Source organism: Athene noctua, chromosome 8, assembly GCF_965140245.1.
Source record: "Athene noctua chromosome 8, bAthNoc1.hap1.1, whole genome shotgun sequence".
NCBI lineage: Eukaryota > Metazoa > Chordata > Aves > Strigiformes > Strigidae > Athene > Athene noctua.
In genome coordinates this window covers 4,026,935-4,050,197 of record NC_134044.1, presented here as the reverse complement: position 1 = coordinate 4,050,197, position 23,263 = coordinate 4,026,935, and the positions used below count along the sequence as shown (strand labels likewise).

The 23,263-nt window shown below is 36.0% G+C and overlaps 1 protein-coding gene across 3 annotated transcripts in view; it reads left to right on the top strand.

The window, feature by feature from the left end:
- The window catches only part of WDR33 (WD repeat domain 33), a 72,069-nt gene that overhangs the window by 27,960 nt on the left and 20,846 nt on the right, over positions 1–23,263 (top strand). The window contains exon 8 of one of the 3 annotated variants that reach the window (XM_074912804.1): positions 9,590–11,105. The exons of 1 other annotated variant lie outside the window; for it this stretch is intronic. In XM_074912804.1, coding sequence (XP_074768905.1) covers positions 9,590–9,717 — 128 coding nt within the window. In that variant the 3' untranslated portion in view covers positions 9,718–11,105. Of the gene's footprint in view, positions 1–8,827; positions 11,106–23,263 lie in introns of those variants that run through there. One more of the 3 variants, XM_074912805.1, reaches the window with a different exon arrangement.

The following is a 23,263-nucleotide window of genomic DNA, read 5'->3' as shown; positions in this document are numbered from 1 at the left end:
GGTCATTATGAAACACATGATTCCTTCATTCTCAGCATGAAATCATGGGCTAGGAGGCTACAGACACGTTTCAATATTGTCAATTCCACTGTCCTTCCTTCTCCTTCCTTTCACAGTCACACACAAAATCCAGTAGAAATGTGTGCTTGGGAGGAGGGTAAAGTTTTCATTCTGAAATCTGGATGAGCTGTTTGTTCCCAGGATTTCAAAGGTTGCCTGGCTTAAGTAGGTCTGTTGGGGAGGGTGACTTTACCCAGCTCTCTGAAGGACAGTAATCCAGGATTTGGTAAAATATTTTATAGATACATTTTTCTATTTTCTGGCTGTAAAATAGAGTAATACACTAAATTATCTTCTAGCCAACAAGGTAGATTTGCAAAAGATTTTTCTTATCCTAACTTGAACAGTTAAAACCAATCATGATTCCTTTACATTCTGTCTGGATTTAATATCTGCAGTTTATAACAACATAATTTCTTACTAATATAGATTTATTTGTAAGGAGAGTTTTTTGCCTGTTTTTAACGTTGTTCTGCCTGGAATTTCCTGTTCGTGCATAACCCAGTGCAAAAACTCATCACCCACAAAATAACATGCAGAAGTCACAGCAATCACAGTAAACTTATTTTTCATCTGCTCACTAGTTCTGAAAAAGTGTCTCCACAGTTAATCATATTGAAATAATGGGAGAATTTTTTATTTCTTCCTGCCTTCCTTCTGCTCAATTTCTGGATCATCTTTAGCAAAAAAAAAAAAAAAAAAAAACCAAGAAGTGTCGTTAATTGTATGGTTTGTGTACTCTGCACTTTCTGCGTGAAAGTGAAGCATCTCTTCAAAGTTTTTGATAGTCGGTTTCTCAGTCAAATAGCAAATCCTGTACTTAAAATTAGAGAAGATGTGTTCGAGCAGTTAAAAGGAACCTGTGAACCAGAACTACATCTTCAGTTTGATCCTTCACTTTTAAACATACTCAGTAGCTAGCTCTTAGCCTTCAAAGCAGGTAGCTTCTAAAACTGTTACCTTGTCCTGGAATGGAATAGAACTCTATGTTGGATAATTTAAAAGGAAAAAACCCTCCTAATGTTGCTGTTTCTGGTTTTCTTCCCTTTATGTGAGGTTTTTATTTTGTTTGACTCAGTAGGGAGAGAAAACGAAGTAAGTTCAAGCAACACATGTATGTTCATACTGTGTTTCTTGTAAGGAGACGTGGTCTTTAAACCTTCAGTTTTTCATGGGGGCATGCTGCTTTGTACTGCTAGGATTTCAGGTATATCTGGTACATCTTTTGGTCTACTGATGCATCCCTACATGAATGGATATTAGAAATATGTTTCCCCGGAACAGAAGCCTGAGCTGAAATGAGACCTGAATGATATTGGCACTAATCATGTCTAGAGAAGGAATGTCCTTGTATTTTTGAACTTAAAGGTGACCCGTTTTGAAATGCTGGTACTGAATCAGTCAAATCTCCTCTGTTGCTGGGTTTTCATATGCCAACTTATGTTGCAGGTCTCTGATCTTCATTAATCTTCATTGCCAAAGCAAAGTTTGGGAAGGGAAAGAGGGATAAATTGCAGTGAAGTCTTTTGAGGTACAGTTGCGCTCTAAATGGCTGAACATCAAACTTTCCGTGTGTTTTAGACACAAGAAATGTTAGAGAACTCACTGGGATGTTAACACTGAATCTGTGAGGGTTGTTTTTCTTCATGAACAGTTCAGATCTCTTGCACTGTCAGTGGTGCAGGAGCTCTTTTGTTCTGCTGTATGTGCTGTGCCAGCCCTGATGCTGCTGTTTTGGGGTTGTATGTGCATGCATGGAGGACTTTTTACACAGCCTCATACACTTTCTCAAATCATTAGGAAGCCTCTCTGTTGCCTTTGTGATAATAAGAGTTAGACATATATATACAATATATACAATTTCCATCTTCATATATGGAAGTTACCATGCAAAATATATTTTCCTTACATCTTTCTTTACACTTTTTCCAAAGTAACGCCAAGGACTCAGAGTATGAATACATAAACACCTTCCTAAGCTCATAAGTAACCTCAGTCATTGCTGCTTGTTTGGGTGGTGGGTATAATCTACATTAGATGGGAAGAATCCAATCCTTTGCTTAAGGCTAAAAACGTTCAGGTGTCATCTAGCAACTCAGTTTTATTCCTGAATATGATGTTCAAGGTCAAGAATCTTGGTTGTCTCTGTATACCGAACTTTATTAGAGGTAGACTTCATTAAAATATCAAATTCTCTTTGTGTTTAAATGTAGAAATCCATCTGACAGTTGAAAAACTTATATCAGGTTCCTATTTGTGAAGTATTCTGGATTGGACAAAATTTTATTTGATCAACTGTACTTGAGGTCCTTGGTTTCTCTGACTAAAAGGTGATGATTAGGAGGTAGCTTCATGATGCCTTTGCTCTGCTCCCTAAAACCATGCCAGAAGAATTAGAGGGTATTGAAGACTGCTCTTGAAGCGGGTTGCATCTTATATGTCTGAAAGCATTTGGTTTATACTGCAGTTCAGCTCTGAGTAGCGTTAAAGTACAACATAGCCTTAGAGTTCTGTTTCTCATTTAGAATTCAGTGTTTTAGAAATCATGAAGTTAATAACAAAGAATACATAGAATTCTCAAAGAATGAATAAAAGAGACCATGAGAAATGAGCCACAACATCATGCTATAAAAAAAGTTATACCGGACACTTCTGTCAACACTTGTCATGAGACAAGAATGAAGAGGCACTGTGCAAGAATGAGATTTCAGATGTTATTTTCAAATCACTTTTCCTCCCTAAAAATTGCTCTGAAGCTGAAAGTTATATAATCCCTCACATTGAGTCCAAGGGCAAATTTTACACTAAAAAGGCTAATATTTGCAATAAATCTAATTTGTTAAGCTTGGGGAGTACTGAGAAATGCTAGTGTTTCACAGGACAGCAAGCTCTTAGTGCTGCTGAAATACATGATACTTCTTTAAGAAGTTTTATGATTGCATCGTTAGGATTTCTTGCATCTGCTTCTTTTTGTGTTTTGACAGTTGCAAGGAGTAGATAAATACTGAACTAGGTGAAACCTTTTTTACAGTTTGTTAGTATAAATACTTCCGTGGCGAGAACTTTCATCTGTTGTGACTACATACAGAAGTAAACATAATATGGCACAAAGCTTTGCGTAGTGTTCAGGATTCACCTACAGTGAGAACCATTGATACAAGTGATCTTTGTCCTCAAGCCCTGCTCATCATTGTTGAGAAAGAAAAATACTGTTTTAAGTGGATTATGTTGATACTAATAAAAAAGATCCTGAACTACAGAGGCATTTAAATACTGATGCAAAGATGACACCAGTGTTCCTTTCTCAGCAGAGCTGTAATTGTTGAAAAGGATGCAGGTTGTGTGCATTAAGGATAGTGTATTCCTGGTATCTGCTCACCAATATTTGTCATATCAAAGATTCTCAATGGAAACAAAATCATCTGGAGTTAGTCTTATCCAAGTTATGTTAGTAACTCCTCTGATAAAATCTTACATGGATAAGTACTCAGAATTGGGCACTTTATTTATATTTTTATGGAATCTTTTGCCTGACATACCATTTCCTACTGGAGTGTAACTACAGAAATATGCTATTTCAGAATAAATGGCAGGAGTCTTCAAAAACCACAAACCACAATTCCCTGGTGAAGATAATCCATGTCAGTCCTCAGTTCTTCGAAACTTCTCTTGCAGGCTTTCTGACTCTACTTTTGTGTCTTATTTTTTTCTTTTCATGTCCTGTAGTTACTGTACTAAAAGCTTTTGTGCATTTAGGTAAGCATAGACTTTGCAAAGCATTTGGTATTTTTTCTTTTGCATCCTTTCAGTTCTGCATACTCAAGTTATTTTCTATTATAGTACGTTAGCTCTGAGTGATATTCTGGCTGTATAGTGAGACACTTGCATCAAGTTTTATCATATGAATAACATTGCAGATTTCATACTTAAGATTACAAGTTCATGTGGACAGCCAGGCCCTGAATATTTTGCCTGAAATTCAGTGGTCCTTTTTTTTCCTCTCCCAGACCTGCCTGGCCTTACACTGTCATGAGAAAGCTAGTCCTGTTCATCACACATTGCATTTGTAGGAAGACAGAGTCAAAAGAGAAACTGGGGAATGTGCTGAAATGGGATTGTATAGCAGACCAGGAGAAGGGGATAAATAAAAATCCTGAAAAAAAAAATGGAGGAAAGGTGGCTGGAGATGAAGATAGCAAATGAGAGGAAAGTGTGGAGGCTGTGTCAGTATGAAAAAAGCTTAATAAAACAACAGCTGGTGTTAGGATTGAAGAAAGATAGTGGCAGTGTGAGCAAGGAGATTAGAATGGTGGGGGAACAGGAATTATGCTCCTGGCATCGTGGGGATAAATCAGGTCAAACTCAGTTGCTGGAGCAGCCAGAGAAGAGGCTGGGTTTTTATGGCTGAATGACACTCAGACACAAGTGGACGGTATATAATCTACCAAATGTGTGTGTCTATATATAGTGTGTGTGAAAATGTGTAATAATAATACCCTTATACACACAGATTATTTTTTTCCCTAATCTCTTAAATTTTATGTTCTATGTCATGACTCTTAGAGACTCAGTGTGTTTGAGAAGTTAGGAACAGATGCTGTACTCATTCAGAAGATGAGTATAGAGTGCTATTTTAGTGAGCAAATGATGCCGTCATTCCTACTGTAACGAAGAGAAAGCTGTCTCTACCAGTCCATTAAAACTCCTTATGTTTTTTAATAGTCCCTAAGAAGCAATGTGGATCTTCCCCTCACACCAAGTTTTGTCAGTTTAACAGCTCTAAAACTGAAATATCTAATAGTTGCTCTTCAGACCCAAGGCTAGCTCTGGATTGCTCCAGTTGAGAATATAATCAAGGCACGTATGTGCTGCATGCTTCTGCAAAAGCAGTTGGTTAGATCAAGCATGCACATGTAATCCCACATGTAATCAAGATTTCTTTTCAAAGTACAGTGCCAGAACTTTCCAGGTGACTGATACTCATTCCACGGTGAAAATAAAAGCTGCCATTTAATTTTGCTGCTTTTGTTGTAAATAAAACACTTTTCAAGGGAAGACATTTTGATTTTTACTGTTGAAAGTATATGTATGTGTTGCAGGGAGAATAACTATCTTGGCAGTTTTATAAATCCTATTTTATAGAGGAAAGGATTTTTACACTTTTATTTTTTAATTAAATTATTGGGCTGTTAAGTGTCTTAGCTTCAAAGAAGCACAGATATAAGCATGAGAAGTACAGCTATATAGGAGAAAACTACAACTTTTTGAAGTATTTTAATCTTATGAAATGTTTCACAGACTAAGTTTAACATTTCTTCCATGCCAGACAGTTTGGATTACTATTGGTAATTATTATCTCAGTGGAATCATCTGATATTTCTAGTTCTGCAAGACATTATTTGGATACATTGCACAATCTGTCAAGTTCTGGCTTGTGTTGAATATGTCTTTTCTAAAAATGCAGTGTTAATATTTGTCATACTGTGTATAAATTTATTTTGCTCCAGTAAAGATATGTAAGTAGGTAGAGCTATTCCAGATATAACTACAGCCACATAAAGAAGTGGTTGTATCACTTCAGTATAATTTTCCGGTGTAGACAAGGCAAGGACTGCAAGTATCTTGCATATATTGTCTTTGAAGGCAGAAAATTATCTTTTAACTGGTTTTGACCCTTCACAGAAATTGTGTGGAACTTTGCTCACCAAAATAAGCTTTTAAAGGGAACTTATCAGAGCTATTTAAATATGAGCCTGACCTGAGAAACTGAAAGTTAACTGTAACAGGACTGGAATACATGCTTCTACCAAGCCTCCGAGATATCAGAGGGTAAACTTAAGATTTCCATTCAGAAAAGCTGAAGAATATATTCCCTTGGCTGCTTAAATTTGTGCAAAACAGTATCTTTTAGTAAAAAGCAAACCCAGCTTTCCAGTGTGTACTGGCAGGTGCATCTTTTCTACTGTACATGCAATAGCTTTTTTTCTTTGCTTTTTTATTTAGAATGATGGAGCATGAAAACATTTTAAATGTTATATTAAAATCTCACTTTTGGAACTTCCGTCACTTCATAAAACCTTCCTCTAGAAAGTGTCATAACACCTGATAAATTACTCGATTAACTATAGTTATTCTAGAAACAAGTAGGATGAACTGATGAAAAGATATAGCTCAGGACCCACTCTATTATTATTATTATTATTACTACATATTAGGGAAAATCAAGTCTGAATATTTATACAATACTTTTACATTTGAACTTCTCTTTATAGCTGTTGTCTTTCTCTCTTCTCCAAGATTATTCTATTCTGCTTTATTTTTGTGTGAAGATTTAAGGAAGGAGTAGCTCTGATTAAGTATTTGCCATCCTCAGATTGAGAATTTGCATAGCAAGACTTGTAACATTCTTCCTTGCTTAACACAAGGCCTAATGCTCCTTGAGAACTATGTTTCATCAAAGCTGGAGGTTCTTCATGACTTTATAAATAATCAGTACACATAAGGATTAAAAAAAATCTGAGTATCTTTTTTCAGTTCAATGAAGAGCTGATTTCCCAGCCCCCCAACTTTCCGTGGGAGAAACTTGTCCTGAGATGGAGCATAGAGTTTCAGATGAAAGTAAAATTCTCCTTTGAAAAGAGAATTTTCATGATTTTTTTATATCTCTATATACACAGCACAAATTGATGTATAAATGGTGTTTACAGGTAAGTAATTTCCCACTTAAGAACAAGTCTAATGGGAATACCCAGAAGTTTGAGTTCAAACTCATTTGATGTTCCAGGTATGTTGCCATTAGAAAAATAAGTATTATGATAAAGTTAAAAGCTCTAAAAAAGAAAATTTTAGTTTATCTCCTTCTCTAGTCCAGTGGAAAACACACTTAAAATGCCATTTTTACTGGGAGTTGGAGGGTATCATTTTCAGGTTTTTTTTTAAGCTCTTCTCTTACTAGTATGGTAGAAGAGTGTGAGAGTTCTGCTTAATTTTAGATATTGTGCAGTCTCTGTCCTTGGAGATTTTCAAAATAAAAATGGATAAACCCATGGGCAGCCTGATCTGATATAATAGCTCTGAGCAGGAGGTTGAACAAGAGACCTCTGAGGTTCCTTCCAACCCGACTTATCCTGTGATCTTACAATACTGAATTTCCCTGTTTTGCTAAAGGGGAAACAAAGGAACAAAAAGTCCTGGTGTTGTAATTTTTAGTTACCTTCAATTGTACACCAGCATCTATGACATAAGGAGTTGACCTTCAAAAGACTGTATGAAAAATTCTTGATTTTTTTTTATTGTTAGTTTGTTTTTCTTTCAGTTTTTAACATGCTTGAGAAAATGCACATTATGTATTTGGATGGGAAAGCTTTGTTAATGTTTAGTGGAAGTCTTTCCAGAGATGATAAATGTTTGGTCATTCCATACTGTTACACAAGCAATGAAAATTTGTTGTAAATGAGATGGAAGATGTAATAGCATGCTGTCAGCAACTTCTAAGCTCCTTCTGATTATGTAGTAACAGGTAAAAAGGTTATCTCTCTGTGTAGATATAGGTATATATGCAATCGTTACATATGCATATATAATTTGTCAGTCTCTATAAGTATAAAGCTATTATGGTACCTAGTGACACATTTTATGGATACAGTGTTAGTTTGCTGCATTCTTGATTGTTTCAAAATTATGCAGTCCTGAAATGGATGGTGCAGGTAGTGTTGTAAAGCTCTAAAGCACATACCTAATTAAAATAGACTACTACTTTTTCTAAAAAAAGAAAGAAGTAGTTTAGATAGCTGCTTTACTCCTTAAACTGAAGCAGCCTAGTCTTGTCCATCTATTTTGTCATTACTGTTCTTGGAGGTGCATTTCTCTAGATCTTTCTAAATCCTTTTTTCTAAAAAAATTTTCTGGATTTCTAAATCCTCCAGAGGAGCCATAAGTAGACCTGGTTTTGCAAACATCAACCTTTATGTCTAGACAAAATGGGTGTTTGAGATTTTTTTTCCCCCAAGCAAATGCTGGTGTACGTAGTGTACTTCATTGCTCATGCCCACACCTGTCCCAGGTCTTGACTAACCTTTATGTCTAAACCCAAATTATTTAATTTTCAAGTTTAAGCATTATCAGAAGACTGCACAATATTAAATAGAATTTTGAGACTGCAGTTATCTTAAAAAAATATATATATTTGAATTTGTCTTGTCTTGAAACAAGCTGCTTTTTTAAGCACTTGACGAGTCCAAGACAGATTTGTTCTGGTGTTTTTATTACAGATGAGTTTAGAAAGGAATAGCACCACATTTCAAAATGTGTAGACATAATTCCCCCTTCTGAATTGTAATTAATCAGTAGCAAGAACAGTTGCATATGCAAAATGCTACCTGGACAGCTACTTTGTATACAAGCATACTTGTATATAGCATAGTTAAAAGATCTAAAAATTGTTATCAAGATACCTCGATTTTCTAAAGGATGACTAGGTCTACAGCTTGATACGGTGCAGTGTGTTACTGCTTGCTGTTTGTGCCTGGTCAAGAAGAATGCTGCCTTTCCTTTACATCTGCCTTCTGATTTGTCTTATCCATGCATAATTTATAGGCAGAAATAATGTTTTTAATTAGATCAGCTGATATAGTAGAAAAAAGGGTTGGGTTTTGTGGGTTTTGTTTTCTTTAAAAAAAGCCACACCCAATCTGTCTTAAGGACACAGAAACTTGCTTATTCCAGGTCACCTGATATAGCTGGATAATAAGATGCCTTTTTCCTACAGATCTTGCTTTATGCTCCTAAATCCTTCAACAGCAATGACTCTTTTTGGCTTCCCTAGCAGGAACTCCACCTACTTAAAATGAATTTATAAGGTGTTCTCTATTTAGTGATACATATATTCTCAAAATCAATATTCTTTTGACTAGTTTGCTAAATCTAGTAATTAGGAATATCAGTACTGTTGATGAATATGGCTATCTGTGGATCACCATTCTCCTTTTGAAAGTCCCTGTTCTGCAGAGACTTACAAGTAGGCATATGGTATTAAGACAAGGAATGTAAAAAAGCTAAATTCACTCAGACAATTATTGTATTAAATTGATTTATACTCTGCAGTTGCATTCTGGAGATCTTTGGGCAAAGGTAGGTTCTCTTTCACACTGTTCCCAACTTAGCAGGAATATCCTTTGCTTCCAAAGGAATGGAGAAAAAAATTATCATTCCAATCACCTGCATCAGCATGTTAGAATTGTCATTTCTGTAGTATGTATTGCAGTTGCTGACAATTTCAAACAGGACTTTTATAAAAACGAATTAGAAATTTTAATGCTAGTATTAAACTTTAGAATTTCTGTGTTCACATTATCAAACGAACACTGGAGGCTTTAAATAGCAGGTGCAATCCTGCCAGCCATTTTTGTAGTGATGTAACTACTGCTTCCTGTGAAAAAAACATCCTGCTTGTTCAAAGGCTCCTTCACATGCTGCGTGCTTCTCTCCCGCTTTGCCATTTTCTTTTCCCTGCGTCATGGAATTCTTCAAGGAATATACTCTTCCTCCCTAAGAGCACTTACTATGTATGTTTTGGTCTACAATTTCACCATGAGGATGTCTGTTCCTAATAAGTCTGGATGCAAATACCGGCGATTAAGTCTGTGTTTTGCACAATGATTGAAGTTGCATTAGTTTCTGCAGAACTCTGTCAAATCAGGTATCATTGCTGCAATATATGTAGCAAACCACAGCACTTTACTGACAGTCAAAGAAGGTTCAAAATAATGGTGTTTTATTCCACAGAAATTATTTACTAGAAATACCCAAAGTTACTTTTAACCCATTGCATAATATTTTATTGACCAAAGTAATAACTTTTGTCCAATAGAATGTTGGTGTGAGAATATTTCTCTTAACTTATTTGCAAGATGTCAAAATGCAAGTAAGGAATAGCCATGAGACAAGTTTTTCCTGAAAAATACTTAGAATCAGTAATTATCACAAGTATCTAACAAATACAGTTTAGGAGTGGCATTTGAAAATTAACAATTTGAGGAATTTTAACTAGAACTTAATTTGACTTTTAAATTGAAGTGCTGTATTAAAAATCTTAGAAATTAATGTTGAATTTACTAGATATGAAGAATATCAGAATATTTTTTCTGACATGTCTATTCTTTGTCATCCTTGCACAGAAAGGAGGACTTAAGCTTAGGAGAGAAAAGCAAATTAATTATTTTAGTTTATTACAGCCCATGGCTCTTTGATGCCAGTTACTTGTGAACTAGACATCTGCATGGTAGCAACCAGTAACCCTGCTGATTTAGGTAACGTGTTCCTCTGACAGGATGTTGTGTGATAACTCTAGTTCCAATCAGTCTGAATAAATTGTCTGGTAGTGAAAAGCGATAAATTGCACTAATCTAGAAAATGTATCCCTCACAAAAACAAGCATCTCTTCATTCATGCAGTAGCAGAAAAGACTTTGTGAATCTGTATGATAGCTAGATAGATAAATCAGGCTTTTATTTTAAAACTACTAAAACTTTTGTAAAAGTTCGCTTGTTTGTACATGATAGTGGGAATAGCGGTTTTGCTGCTTATTTTGTCATAGAATGTATCTGTCATGCACACTGCATCTCACTGTAGATGTCATGTAAAACCCCTAGTGTTTTCTTTTCTGTGAAAGATGCATTGATACAAAGGTACAACCAGCCTCATTGATGTGCTGTCTTGAGGAGATTAGGGTACTGCTGATGGAGTACAAATGATTAATGCCCAGTCTCCAGTAGATGAAGAATCTGTTACTCTTAAAGCCAGGTGTTTCTCAGCCTGCTGTACTTTTTTCTCCAATGTAGTGCTTTTGTCACAGTTGATCGCATTCATGATACATTGACGCCTGTAAAACTGCATCTTCTAGCAGCAGATAATTCACAAGGGAGTATGTATTCCAAAAATAGAGACTAGTCTAATGAAGGTGTATTCTGTGTACTAAAGCAATAACTGTATTTTAACTTGCACTGCAAATAAACTGTTGACATGGGATTGTACCTGTTAAAGCTTCCTTTTTTGTTGTTAACTTTTTAAGGTTAAAAAATGCACTTTTTTCCCCAATACAGGGATACTGTATTAACAAAAATATTAAAAATCAAAATGTAAATTTGGCAGAACTGTTATCTTGCATCACTTTGCCAACAGATATATTTTGGTTTTTTTCAGTTGCCTCACTGGGTTACTTCAGTAGCTATGGCGTGCTCTTAAATAGCCTTTTCTGAAACAGAAATGATGCCATCTTCTTCCATGAAAGATCATCTTTTTTTGGTCTCTGCTTCTGTTAGTATTTGAATGAGACTGTGTATGGAGATTTATCTGTGCAAGTGAAGAGGAGACTATACTACCTCCCCCACAGCCACTGACTCAATTTATCATTAATTTTATTTTACAGAAGATTGCTAAGGTCCAACTCCCTAGGAGGGAAATACTGCAGTTTTTCCATTCCTCAGCTTAGCTACACAGCACAGACAGCGCTGTAAAAGGTGTTTTATTTGAAGAGCACAGATCAGCTCCTCTCAAGGGTCAGGATAGCAGCCTTTTACTGGTGATGACTTTTCCCTCACTATATGCCAATCTTCTTACTTTGTTCTTCCTGTTATTTTGCAAACATACACTGTTTTCCCCAAAGCACTGCTTTTTTAGCTTCCGTCTCCTATCTCTGTAGTTTCATATTTGGATGCAATTTTTATTATGTGGACTGGTTTGTACACTTCTAAGACTGGAAAGATACTTTGTGTTTCCTTTCTTTTGGGGTGTGTGTGTGTAAGATTAAAAACTTTAAAAGCTGCTACAGAAAGCACTGAGGAATCAAAAGATTCCTTAAAGAGCTGCTTCAAAATCACATCTGCCCAGTAAACACTTGTTCTCTTTTCCCTTTTATTTTAAATTGATTATCTAGTTGGCATTTTTTCTTTTGGTGATTTCAGCCCACATTTTTTACACAGCTGCAGATAATTCGCATGATTGAAGTTTAGCAGGTATCTTTGGTGGTGGTGTTTTCATATAACAGATGCTCCAAAACTCAGGAAAATAAAGTCCCATAGATAACTTGTTTATATTTTCAACTTTTATTTCCAGAATAGTAATAATTAAAAATCTCTAATATTACTGCTTTTGTGCTAATCTTGTAACAAAGACTGCGTTAAAATACTGCAGGCAAGATCATTGTTTCAGGAAAATGTGCAAGCTTTTTTTTTCTCAGCATTGCTGAGGAGATGGTCTGAATTGTTCTTTTCCTGCTACAAATAGATGGATGTTCTTTGTCTTGGATTCTTTTGTCTATGTCATTTGGCTTTTTATGTAATTTCTAGAATTTTGAATAAGCTTTTTAAAAAGCTTTTTTAAAACTTCATAGTAGAGCTCAAAGTATTTCAGACTAACTTTTTTTTTTTTCCTGGGAGTGTAAGGTTTTTGACTAAAAAAGTTTCTGTCTATCCTTTAATTGGAAAATTTTAATTTTGACATATTAGACAATGTTTCTAGTGCTAATATGGAGGGGGATGAAATAACATCCAGGAGTTAGTTACTCCAGGTGTAGATGTGGCATTTGAATATTTTTCTGCTTCTAGGGAGAAAATTTTCCTGTTCTAATCAACATGTTTTTCCATTAAAGTTCTGCTTAATTCATGAGAACATACACTGCAATTATAATTGCACTATGCTCTTAGGATACTTTTCCTGCAAACCTCCACGTCATTCCTTTATATTTATTTTGAAAATTTGTAACATGCTACTGAGTGCACGTACATGTAGATTCAAATGCAAATTCAGTCATAGACTGTATCACAGAGGGAAACACCACACTTAAATGCCTGTACAATATTCCTATCATGATTTTTTTTTTTATTCCTTTGAAGTCAGCAGTGAAAAAAATTGAACTGATAGTCATTTCAAGAAGCACAGGGTTCAAGGATGTATTCAGTCTATCCATAATATGGTGTGGTGAGGTCTCTTTAATTCTTGTATCCTCTATTCTGATCTTGAAAGAACAGTCCCTTAATATGTTGTCATGGGAAACCTGTGAAAACACTGGGTTTTTTGCCCTTCACTTTAAATCAAATAGCACTTGTTTTATTCACATCTACTTGTGATGTCAGTAAATGGATCTGAGGACAGCATTTTCCACAAATTGTTACCAGCACTTTTTTGTTTGGAACCCCACTTAAACTGGTGATGGGCCCCTTTGCCTTTTTTCTTCTCATATCCATGTATGTTGTCTTTTACATGTTCTCATATTTTTCCCCTGGTTTTGATATATCTGAGTTAAGTACTCTTTGGATTGTTTTATCCCATTTCTTCCTGTTGACATCTCTCCCTTTCTTTGTTAGGTTTTATCGCACAAAATCCCTGGTAAGTTTTCAACACCATCTTTTGCCCTGTTTCTCTGTTCAGTCACATGTGAAGAGCTTTACAATTTGATCCATTCATGTGCTTGTGGAATTTGAAATGAAACATGGTGTTTTAGAGAGCTTCGTAGATATTTATACAGCCACACTCTTCCAAAATAGTTGCTTAATAGGGGAACTATTTCTAGAATTGAAACAGAAATAAAAAGGATTTGGATTCTTCCACTTAAATAGGGACAACTTTAAATCTGAAAGGGGAAAACATTTTCTTGAATTTCAAAAGTAATAGGTGGAAGGAAAGAGGATGGAGTCCACAGATGTGGTGGTGGTGATATAGAAAAGAACAGGAAAATATGAGAAAATATGAACACTGATGGTACAGAAATTTGAAGTAAGACTGTGATAAAATATTCCTTGTTTCTGTCTCTCACCTGAGCTCATCTTTGCTGCTTGATTCAAATTTTAATGGAAATTATTATTTCTTACTATGTTTCTGTAACACTTTACAAATAATTGTTTTGCTCCTGCATTTTAGTTACATTTTTGCTCTGATTTTTTAAAATTTTGCTGTTTCTTCTCATTAGCCCCAAGATCACCACTAGATTAAACATGTTCATAAGTCACTGTATGATATTACACGCTGAGGTTTTTTTCTGTTTTAGTTCATGGTACTCTGCTTATTGTGTTTCTGTCCTCGTAATTTACAGCCCTTTCACATTTCACTTGCATGAAAATTGGTTCTTTGTGCTTGAGATGAAAATTCTCCTGTCTGTTCAGCTTCACCTCTGTATAGAAAGAGTAGTGCTTTGTGCTCTACTTTCTGCCAGCAGTTTACTTCAGCAGACCTGCTGCTTCCTAGTTTGCTCAATCTTGGTGGTATTGTAAAACACAAAGAGTAAGTTAAATGGTCTCTATCTGCATATCCCTTCTTGGATCTCTTACACTTGCTAAATGTCTGGATTATTGACTGACACAAATCTTTTCCTAGAGTCTGTACAAAGTTTGAGAATCTCTCTGTTGTCCCCTGCCCCACCTGTGGGCCAGCTGCCCTTCACTTACTACTGATAGCAGGTGCTCATTCAGTATTTGCCCTAGAACCGGAGAAAAGGGTTTTCCTAACTTCAGTGTACCTCAACTCATTATTTCTTTGCTTAAAATGATAATGGGCTCGTACTTATTGGATGTTCTGTAGGGTTAAAGTGGCTATCAAAAGTAGCTTACATGGCGCTTTTGGTTGGCAAGAAGGAAAACAGTTTTCCTGCAGACTTGCCAGCCCTTAAAATGAGGAGCTGGCTGGACAAGTGGTGGTACTCTGTGACTGGCCAGATGAACATGGCTGTCTTTAAAAGTAATTTACTTGTCTGGTAGAGAAGAGAGTTGATAGTACCTCTCTTCTCAATGGGATGTAAAAGAGTAGGATCCTGTCCTGTAGTCTTAACCATAAAAATACATTGAAACCTACTCTTCCACTGAGGGAAGATCAGGTTGAAAGATCTTGGTGTTCCTTCTTTGTTGGGTGTTTTTATTAAAAGATTCTGGGTTCACTTGGGAGTTAAGGGGATGTCAAATTATATAAAAGTAAAAGACTTCTTGTAACTTCTTTTGCTGGGATCCACAAAATTTTTTCTTAGGTTTTAGCAGCTTGCTGAGAGTGATGTCTGTTTGTGCAGCCAGACAGTGGTGTGAAAATTGGATTAATTTCTAAAACTAGGTACTTCGACTATGCTTTTCTCGTGCAACAGCCATGATCACCAGCAGAAATTTAATGGACATCCAGCAGGATGTTAAATATATATTGAAAATTATTAACGATGCTCTTAGATTTTCTGGAAGTATTTGCTCTCTTCCCTGAGTTGTGAACTAAGTATTCTGCCTCTATTGCTTACAGCCCTGATTTAAATTATGACCAGAGCACAGAGCTTGAGGCAAGCTGCTTCTAAGTTCTTCAGTGTCCCCCCTGTTTTTCCTTCCTTTTTCCTCCTTTCACTAATTTGCTATGCTAATTTTTAGGATGCACCAATGTTTCTTTATAGCTTCAAGTTAGTTTAAAAATGTCTAAACCAATGCTGTGTTTTTGACATTCCTTCTTTCTATTGCTTATTGTAGTATTCCGTGCAAATAGCAGACTTTGGCTCTGCTTAGTGATGTTTCATACAGATGTAACAAGCAAAAGTTTGACAAAAGTCTGCAGGGGGAAAGGCTGGGGATTTTGTCACCTTGATAGCAGTAAGTGAACACACCAATCAACATTTTCAATAATTAGTGAATAAAACTAGTTTCATAAGTATGTTTTTAAAAATCCTCAGTGAAGCTACTCTACAATCAGTGCATCTTAAAATTACCTCACTTGCTGGAAGCTTAGCTTCAGGCACCAGTTTTTAACACATGCTCCACTTTGTTCTTGATTCATAAAATATAAATGTATGTTTTGTCTGAGCAGCAGTTAAATAGTTATTTTTGAGATAAACTGTCATTGTGAGACTTCAAAGTATTTGACATTCTACACAGATTCATCTTTTATTTTTAAAAAAAGGTGATGGTACAGGCTGTGAGCAGACTCCAAAATACTTGTTTAGTTCAAGTAGAGGATTTGACTGGGAATGTTTTAATGTGAAAGCTCACAGTTTTCGGGGATATTTTTTGTTTTGTTGTTAGAAGAAAACTGTCTGCCCAGCAAACTGATTCTGTAACCAATTATAAATACACAAATCTGTGGGAACTGCAGGGTTATGGTTGACAAAATGATTTAATTTCTCATCTTTCAAGTTCACACTTTTTTTTCCCTGAAGGACAGCTGGTTGTTCTATTCCTGGACACAGCAATACTCTCTCCTTTTTTCTATATGGCATTGTGTAGTAATTGCCGTGCCACATTAGACTAGAGATTAGTCCTGTCTGATGCCTTAAGACAGTAAACGCTCAATAGAGGCAGTGCGAGCTCTTTCAGATCTAGTGACTAGTACCAGACACTTGAGAGGAAGATGCCAGAGAACAAGCAATAGAAAACTGTGGGACAGTTTCTCTCTGAGGGAGTGGGTTTTTTGGCTCCTGTCAGCTGTTTGTGTTCTGAAGCATGACAATTTTTCTTACAGTTGCTGTTCATTTTTAATGTTTCATGTACAATATCTATTTTTAATATCATTAAATGTAAATACCATTGTAAATAAATATTTTTCTGTCAATGAAAAGCAAGTGTGTTGCTGCTTTCAAAGTAGGCTGGCTAATTTTTGAACAGAAAAAAAAATCTAGTCCCAGCTACTTTACAAATAATGTAACCAGGGAAAAAAAAAAAAGGATGTTGTTCTACCTTTTGCAATTTAAAAAAGCCCTTTTTAATTATCTGATGAATAACTGCAAAGGAATTATAAGTAACATGCCATGAGAATTTTCATAGGTAACTCTGCCTAAGTGCAAAGTAGAATCCAGTCTGTCATAAATAATTTAACTGTGATGAAAACCTGCTTTTGTCCTTAAATCAGCTGCCATTACTGCTAAGCTACTAGCATATGTATATTGAATAAGAAGGTGTTGGACACTTTTAATGTGGTGCATCTTCTCCTTTTTATACTTTCTGCCCTATTTTTCCTGTCATTCTCTTGAACTAGCTCTCTGAGCTTCTTGATGGCTTTCTGTTTAAGATTAATAATGGCTTCTTAAATAGAAATAACTACCGTATTGCACTAAGCATTATGCAGCATTTTACAGCATCATCACATAGGTGAACTCTGTGACACAGAGATGCATTTGATGTTATGTGTAGGGGGGGGGTGTTATTAAATGCATAAAAGTGGTAACTTAGAAAATCTGGACACTGATTAAGCAAAATTAGTGAAAATTTTGTAATACTTTTACATACTAAAATAACTTCCTTTTGATAATTATCTGTGATCAGTCTAGATATGACTTAACCATGTCTTATGATTAGAAATTGTGAAGCATGCATATTTAATGATTTTCATTATAGTTCTCACTTCTAAGAGAATGCTAAACAGCTCTTCACATGTTACAGATGATGGTCCCGTTCCTGTGCTGTTGCTCAACCTGCTGTCAAACTTGTTTTGTCTCTGTGTTTTACAACATACATACAGGAACTAATCTGATTGGATGTAGGTAGTGATAATGCTCAAAAATAAATTCAGGAGTTAAGAAAAAGCAAATATGTCTGAAAGGAAAGGAAGGTGTATCTATAGTGTTTGTAGACTCTACTATGAACACACAATTATTAAAAAAAAAAAAAGACCTGATGTCACAAATTTAAAACACTAGACATTTTCAAATGTGTAATTTTCGTTTCTGTTCAAAGCAGTGCATTTCAGCTTTGGAAGTTACTCAGCATTCTACCTTCAATTCAGTAAAGGATTTAGACATTCACTTTAACATGTGAATAGTCCCATTAAAGACTGAACCCTGCATAACCCACTTCCCACACATTGGGACCCAGCTATAAACCCTTACAGAAGACTTTGTCATTGAATTCCAACAGATATAATGCATTCAGATCACTACATGCCATTATTGGTGATTACATGTAGTATAACAAGGTCTTTTTTTTATGATTCTTTGCAGTACATTTGCCACTGTGCAAGCACACGGCTTCCATTAAGTTCAAAATTTTTTTTTGCTCATGTTTTAGGATTTTGTAGAATTCACACTGTTCACTGAGTGGTATAAGTCTGGTTGGGACTAGCACATACAAATTCTGAACACATTTATGGAAACACATTTTGGGGACTTGATTACCTCTTCTGGGTAATCTTGGGAAAACTCGTTTACCCACACCTGTTTCATTAGTGTTTACTGATTTTTTTTATTTTTTTTTTTAGCCTTCTGATTTCACTGATAATGAAAACAAACTATCCTGTTATAAGAGCTTTTGTCTGGGAAGAAAACTTAGTATGATCATAGAACTGTAAAAAAAGAAAAGGGGGATTTGTAAACAAGGCTTAATTGTGTCCCATTCTGCTGCTGGTTTAGAGGAATGCTGATGATCTAGGAAACATTCCCTGTAGGTAGATTAAAAGTCTTGCAGTCACTGTAGATACCATGTTTAATAAATTAGCAGAGAGCTAGAGAAAGACTGTGAGCAAATAAAGGAAAATAAAACTTGAGTTTATGGAACAGAGATCTGAAATTATGGTGGGTGGCATTGTTCTGAATCCACTAAAGACTGAAAGGAGCTTTTCCCTTAATTTCCTATTCAGCTACCTCCTACATTATGCTAAAAAGAAGAAAGCATACTGTGTATCTGTAGACAGAGGGTTTCTGTGGTATTCACTCTTGGGGTGGAGAATAGGAAATGAAAGAGCTCATAGGACATCTTTGAAGATGAGCATAAATCACATGATGCGATAGGGCAAAGAGCACTAAATTATTGGAATTAAAATGTCACCCTTATTGCTAACCTGATTGGTGTTAGCAGAATAGTACCTAGGTTCTTGTAGGTAAGAGGTATTCAGTTCCTAAGTGAGTTTTACGTAGAAGCAGGGAATTGCTAGGGGAATGGGTAACCATCAGATAACATTTTAAAAGCATTCCATAAAAATGGAACAGGCAGAATGATCCAATTTGCCTAGCAGTCTGGAAGCAACTAACAAAAGTCTAAAGGAATTTTTTAGAAAACTTAGAACGTCTTTCTGCTGACATGGTGGTTTTCCATTATCTTTGACTTGCAGGCCCTTTTTTTTTATTTTTTTTTATTTTTTTATTTTTTTTTCTTTTTTTTTTTTTTTTTTTTTTGAGGGTGGAGAACATTAGCTTGAACGGTAGTAAGACCTAATGTCTCTTTGCAGATCCCTTGGAAATAGTCCCCTATAAAGGGCCTGCTCTTCTGAGAGGTGTTCTCTGTTTTGGGGATACAGGTTACAGGAAGGTGAACATTACTGTGTGGTGATGAAAAGGCTTCAAGTCTGACCAGTTCAAGTGGAGGATACACTGCTCTGTTTACTCCCAGTTTAAAACAGCATAAGAGAATCACATGTCTTTAAACAAAAAACAAAAAAAAAAAAAAGAAATCCAAGCAAATAGAATTCTCTCTAAATGAGAAACAGTCAGTAATGTTGCAGTTAAATGAATATGTTAATTCTTTAAAATATAGACAGTTAAAAATAATGTTTTTTCTTTGGAACGTATATGTTAAAGTACAAGAAGATGCCTTTAGACTGTCATCTCAGTCCCAATAACTGCTGAGAAGGATCTAGAAGTCCTACAATATCATCTATGAAATCCTCTTTCCAATTTCTGTACTTTTAGAATGGGGCTCATTCTTAGGAGAAAGAATATAATAGAAAAAAAATTAGCTACAGCAATAAACCTGGTATATCTGCAATTGATAGTTTATACACAGTTGCATTATAATATACAGATATGTTACAATGATCCAAACCAATTTTTTTACACCATATTTTGCATTCTCTAAATTGTATATGCAGAAATTAGAGTGAAAGGGGAAAAAAAAATCAAGTCCTTAATTTATGTGTACTTTTCCAGACTTGTGACATGCTGGGTTTGATCAAACACTGTTACACATAATCTTATTGTAGCATAACATGCCTTTCACCAACCAGTATTTCTGTTCAGTGTCTTAAAGAACAACCCTTCAAGTAAGTTGGCTAGAAGTATTAGCAATCAGTATATTAATTAATGGTTTTGTGACTACAGTTACTTCAAAAATTTATTATGCATATGAAAAGTATTATTAGAGAAATTCTGTTATATCTCAACTTTTTAAAAGAATCTTTTTGTTTTTTCTGTACATTTTTAAAAGGTTAGAAACAGTTGTAGTAAAACTGACAAGCGTTAGTGTATTGTTTTATGCTCAGACATTAACTCATTTTAAACAAGTTCAGTTTATCAAAAATCTTTACCTTAAGTCTTTCATTTCCATTTGTTTATAGGCCTTCCATTCCATGACTTTTAAACAGTTCACACATTTAAGTTCATTTATCCATAAAACATTTCTACAAGACAGTGAAATGATATAAAGTCTGTGCCTTTTACCGGTGGGCTCAGGGGGCAGAAAGCATGCAAGTGTTGTTCAGGGGGGATTTCCCATCCTGATCTCCTAGATCACAGGAGTGACTGTTGAAATTACTGAGCAAAAGCTGTTTAGAGTCAGCAAATAAGGAATGTAAACTACAGAGATTTGCATGGATTAAGGTTTTTGACCATGATGCTTGGTGACAGGGGTGCTGTACCCGAGGAGAGTCCTATTCGCAGTCTTAGTCTAGAACCTTAGTCTAAGACCTGAGAACAACTACAAAGTAAAATCTGCCAGGCTTCTTTTTCTCTGGAGTTTTATTTTAAATGTGTTTTCTTCATCATCTGTCTCATTACAGGTAGTAGTGTGTACATCTATCAGCAGAACGGAAAAGCAATATACAGTGTCAATGGCTCCAATTAAAAAAAAAAAAAAAAAAAATTAAAAAGGTCTGATTAGATGGTGCTGTTCCTTTATCTTGGTTATCTTATGTAATTCTTCTGAGTTAGTTCACTTCTTGGGAATTGTTTGTTTAAAGCATATTTGTTGTAGGAAAGAATTTATTTTCACTTGAGAAAGCTTCATTGCATTAGGGACATAGCTAAGTATATATGATGATCCCATTTAGTGCTGAACTTCGTCTGAGAGAGGTCTCTCTTGACTGCAGGATAGATCATTTATATTAGATGACAAAGGAGAGTCCCCATTTTCCTCCACTATTGCTGTAGTCCAGAGCACACTGGTTGAAAGATTGCTCTCTGCAGGAAATGCCAGTTCTCTGTCTTTATAATGGTTATGTTTGTAAATATGGTATGTTTCTTCTGATCCCTATGGTCAGTTCTAATGTGCTGATGATGGTCAGAAGCCTATTGATAAGTACCTAATGATGTATCTGCTCTTATGACAAGTTCTAAGTGTCCTGGCATCTTTCACTACCTTTCAGCTTTGTGGTCTGGGGCTAGTGGGCAGTGACTATCAGACCTGGCTTTTGAGAAGCCCGTCAGTCCAGTGCTGTCTGTGACTGTTGCTCCCTTTTGAAGACTTTAAGAAAATGGACACTTCGGTTGCTCTGTTTAAGAGCACGTCTCTGAACTTGAACTGGATTCCCCACTCTGAGCCTTTTTTCCCTCAAGGTATATAGTTGGGCTGCTCTAACTCAGATTAGGTCTTGAAAGAAAAGCCTAAATAAAGCCTTGCACAGGATGAGCTGTCATCCAGAGATGGCCTTTCAGCAGCATAATTCATTTTCCGGATGGAGTCTTACCGGCCAGACAGAGCAGCCCTTTGTCTCTCAGCGCTCTTCCATTACTAACTGTCTTTTTTTCAGCAGCAGCAAGGGCAATGTAATTCCAGTCCATGTGGGTAGGGGGTTTTTTTTATGGGTTCGCTGGGTTTTTTTCATATTTATGGTAAGACTCAAGTGTTTCCGTCTGAATACATTTTCATACAGTTCAACCAGTTATTAACTGTAATGGAGTATTTCTCTGTAAGGGCCTATTGTTGCCCTTGAATTAAAATCCCCCTGTCTTTCCCCTGGGGCTGCAATATAGCAAGTACCTACAGAATATCATCACCTGAAAATCTGCAAGCATGAATCGCCTTCCACTACAGAGGGAGAACACTTTCTCTCTTACTGGCAGAATCATTCCTCCCAAATAAACACTCCAAAGCAAGGTTTGCTCGGTATTCAGCTTCACATTTTAGCTGAGAGGGATTTAGTCAAAGTAAATCCGGACAGACAGTGCCTTTCATTTCTGCATCAGAAGAGGCAGAGAGAAGGGAAACAATACATCTCCCAGTGCCCCTCTGTTGGTAGGATGGAGCGCCGCAGTGGTCCCTTGTGAGCACATTTACAGTCTTTACAACTTGAGGATCCTGCTCTTCCCTGAGACCCCACGTATTCCAAGGGCAATTCTGCCTGCTATGGCTGGGGGTGGAGCATTGGGTTCCTTCATCCACATTGTCAATCCATCTTTAAAGTTGTTCCCCATATACTTACCAAAGCTGTATTCATTTCTTCTTGGGTCAAGAATCTTTTCCCTGTCTGTCCTTTCCTCTGGAAAGTTGCACTCGTTTGATGGAGAGAGTGCTCTACATGTTAATATTTTGCTTTTATTTTAAGATAGAAGTATATTGCTTATTCTAATTTGATTTGTCTGTGGCCTCAGGAAAATTTCAACTGATAGTAATTTGTAATGTCTTGACAAATTGAGGCCTATATTAAGACACCTTGTGCTGCTTGCAGTTACATGTTCCACCATATAGCAAAGCAGTACTTGTGGGAACTGTGACTTTAATGGGAACCCTTTGTCTTTCATGGCACATGCTACTATTCTTCCATGCCATTTTATAACTTCTGTGCCTTTATGTTGCAGACAGTCTTTCCTTTCTTGTGCTGCTTTTTTCTTTAGTTACTTCATGCTGCTTTATTTTCTGGCATTCAATGTTACTGTTGGCTTTCCCTAGAAGTGGGCTGGCATGGAGAGAGATTGGAGAAAGAAATTACTGTTTGTTATTTCTTCTCTAAATCTGTATAGTTCAGCTCAGAAATCTCATTTTGTTGTGTAGCAGGAACAGACATTTCATCTTGACAGATTTTAGATCATCTGAGCAGCACTGATTCTCTGTCAAGGTCACTCGATCTGTTTAAAATGAAATTACGGCATGAGGGTTTTTCTCTCCTAACTCAAGTGTTAGAAAAACCTGAATCCCTCTGACCTGATAAGAGGATACATCTGGTAAGATTTCTTTTCATCATATGCTAATTTAGTTTTCAGATCCATAATTTAATTTCTTCACTTATTTTCTGACAGGACAGCAAAAGGGTAGTACTGACTGGATAGGAATAA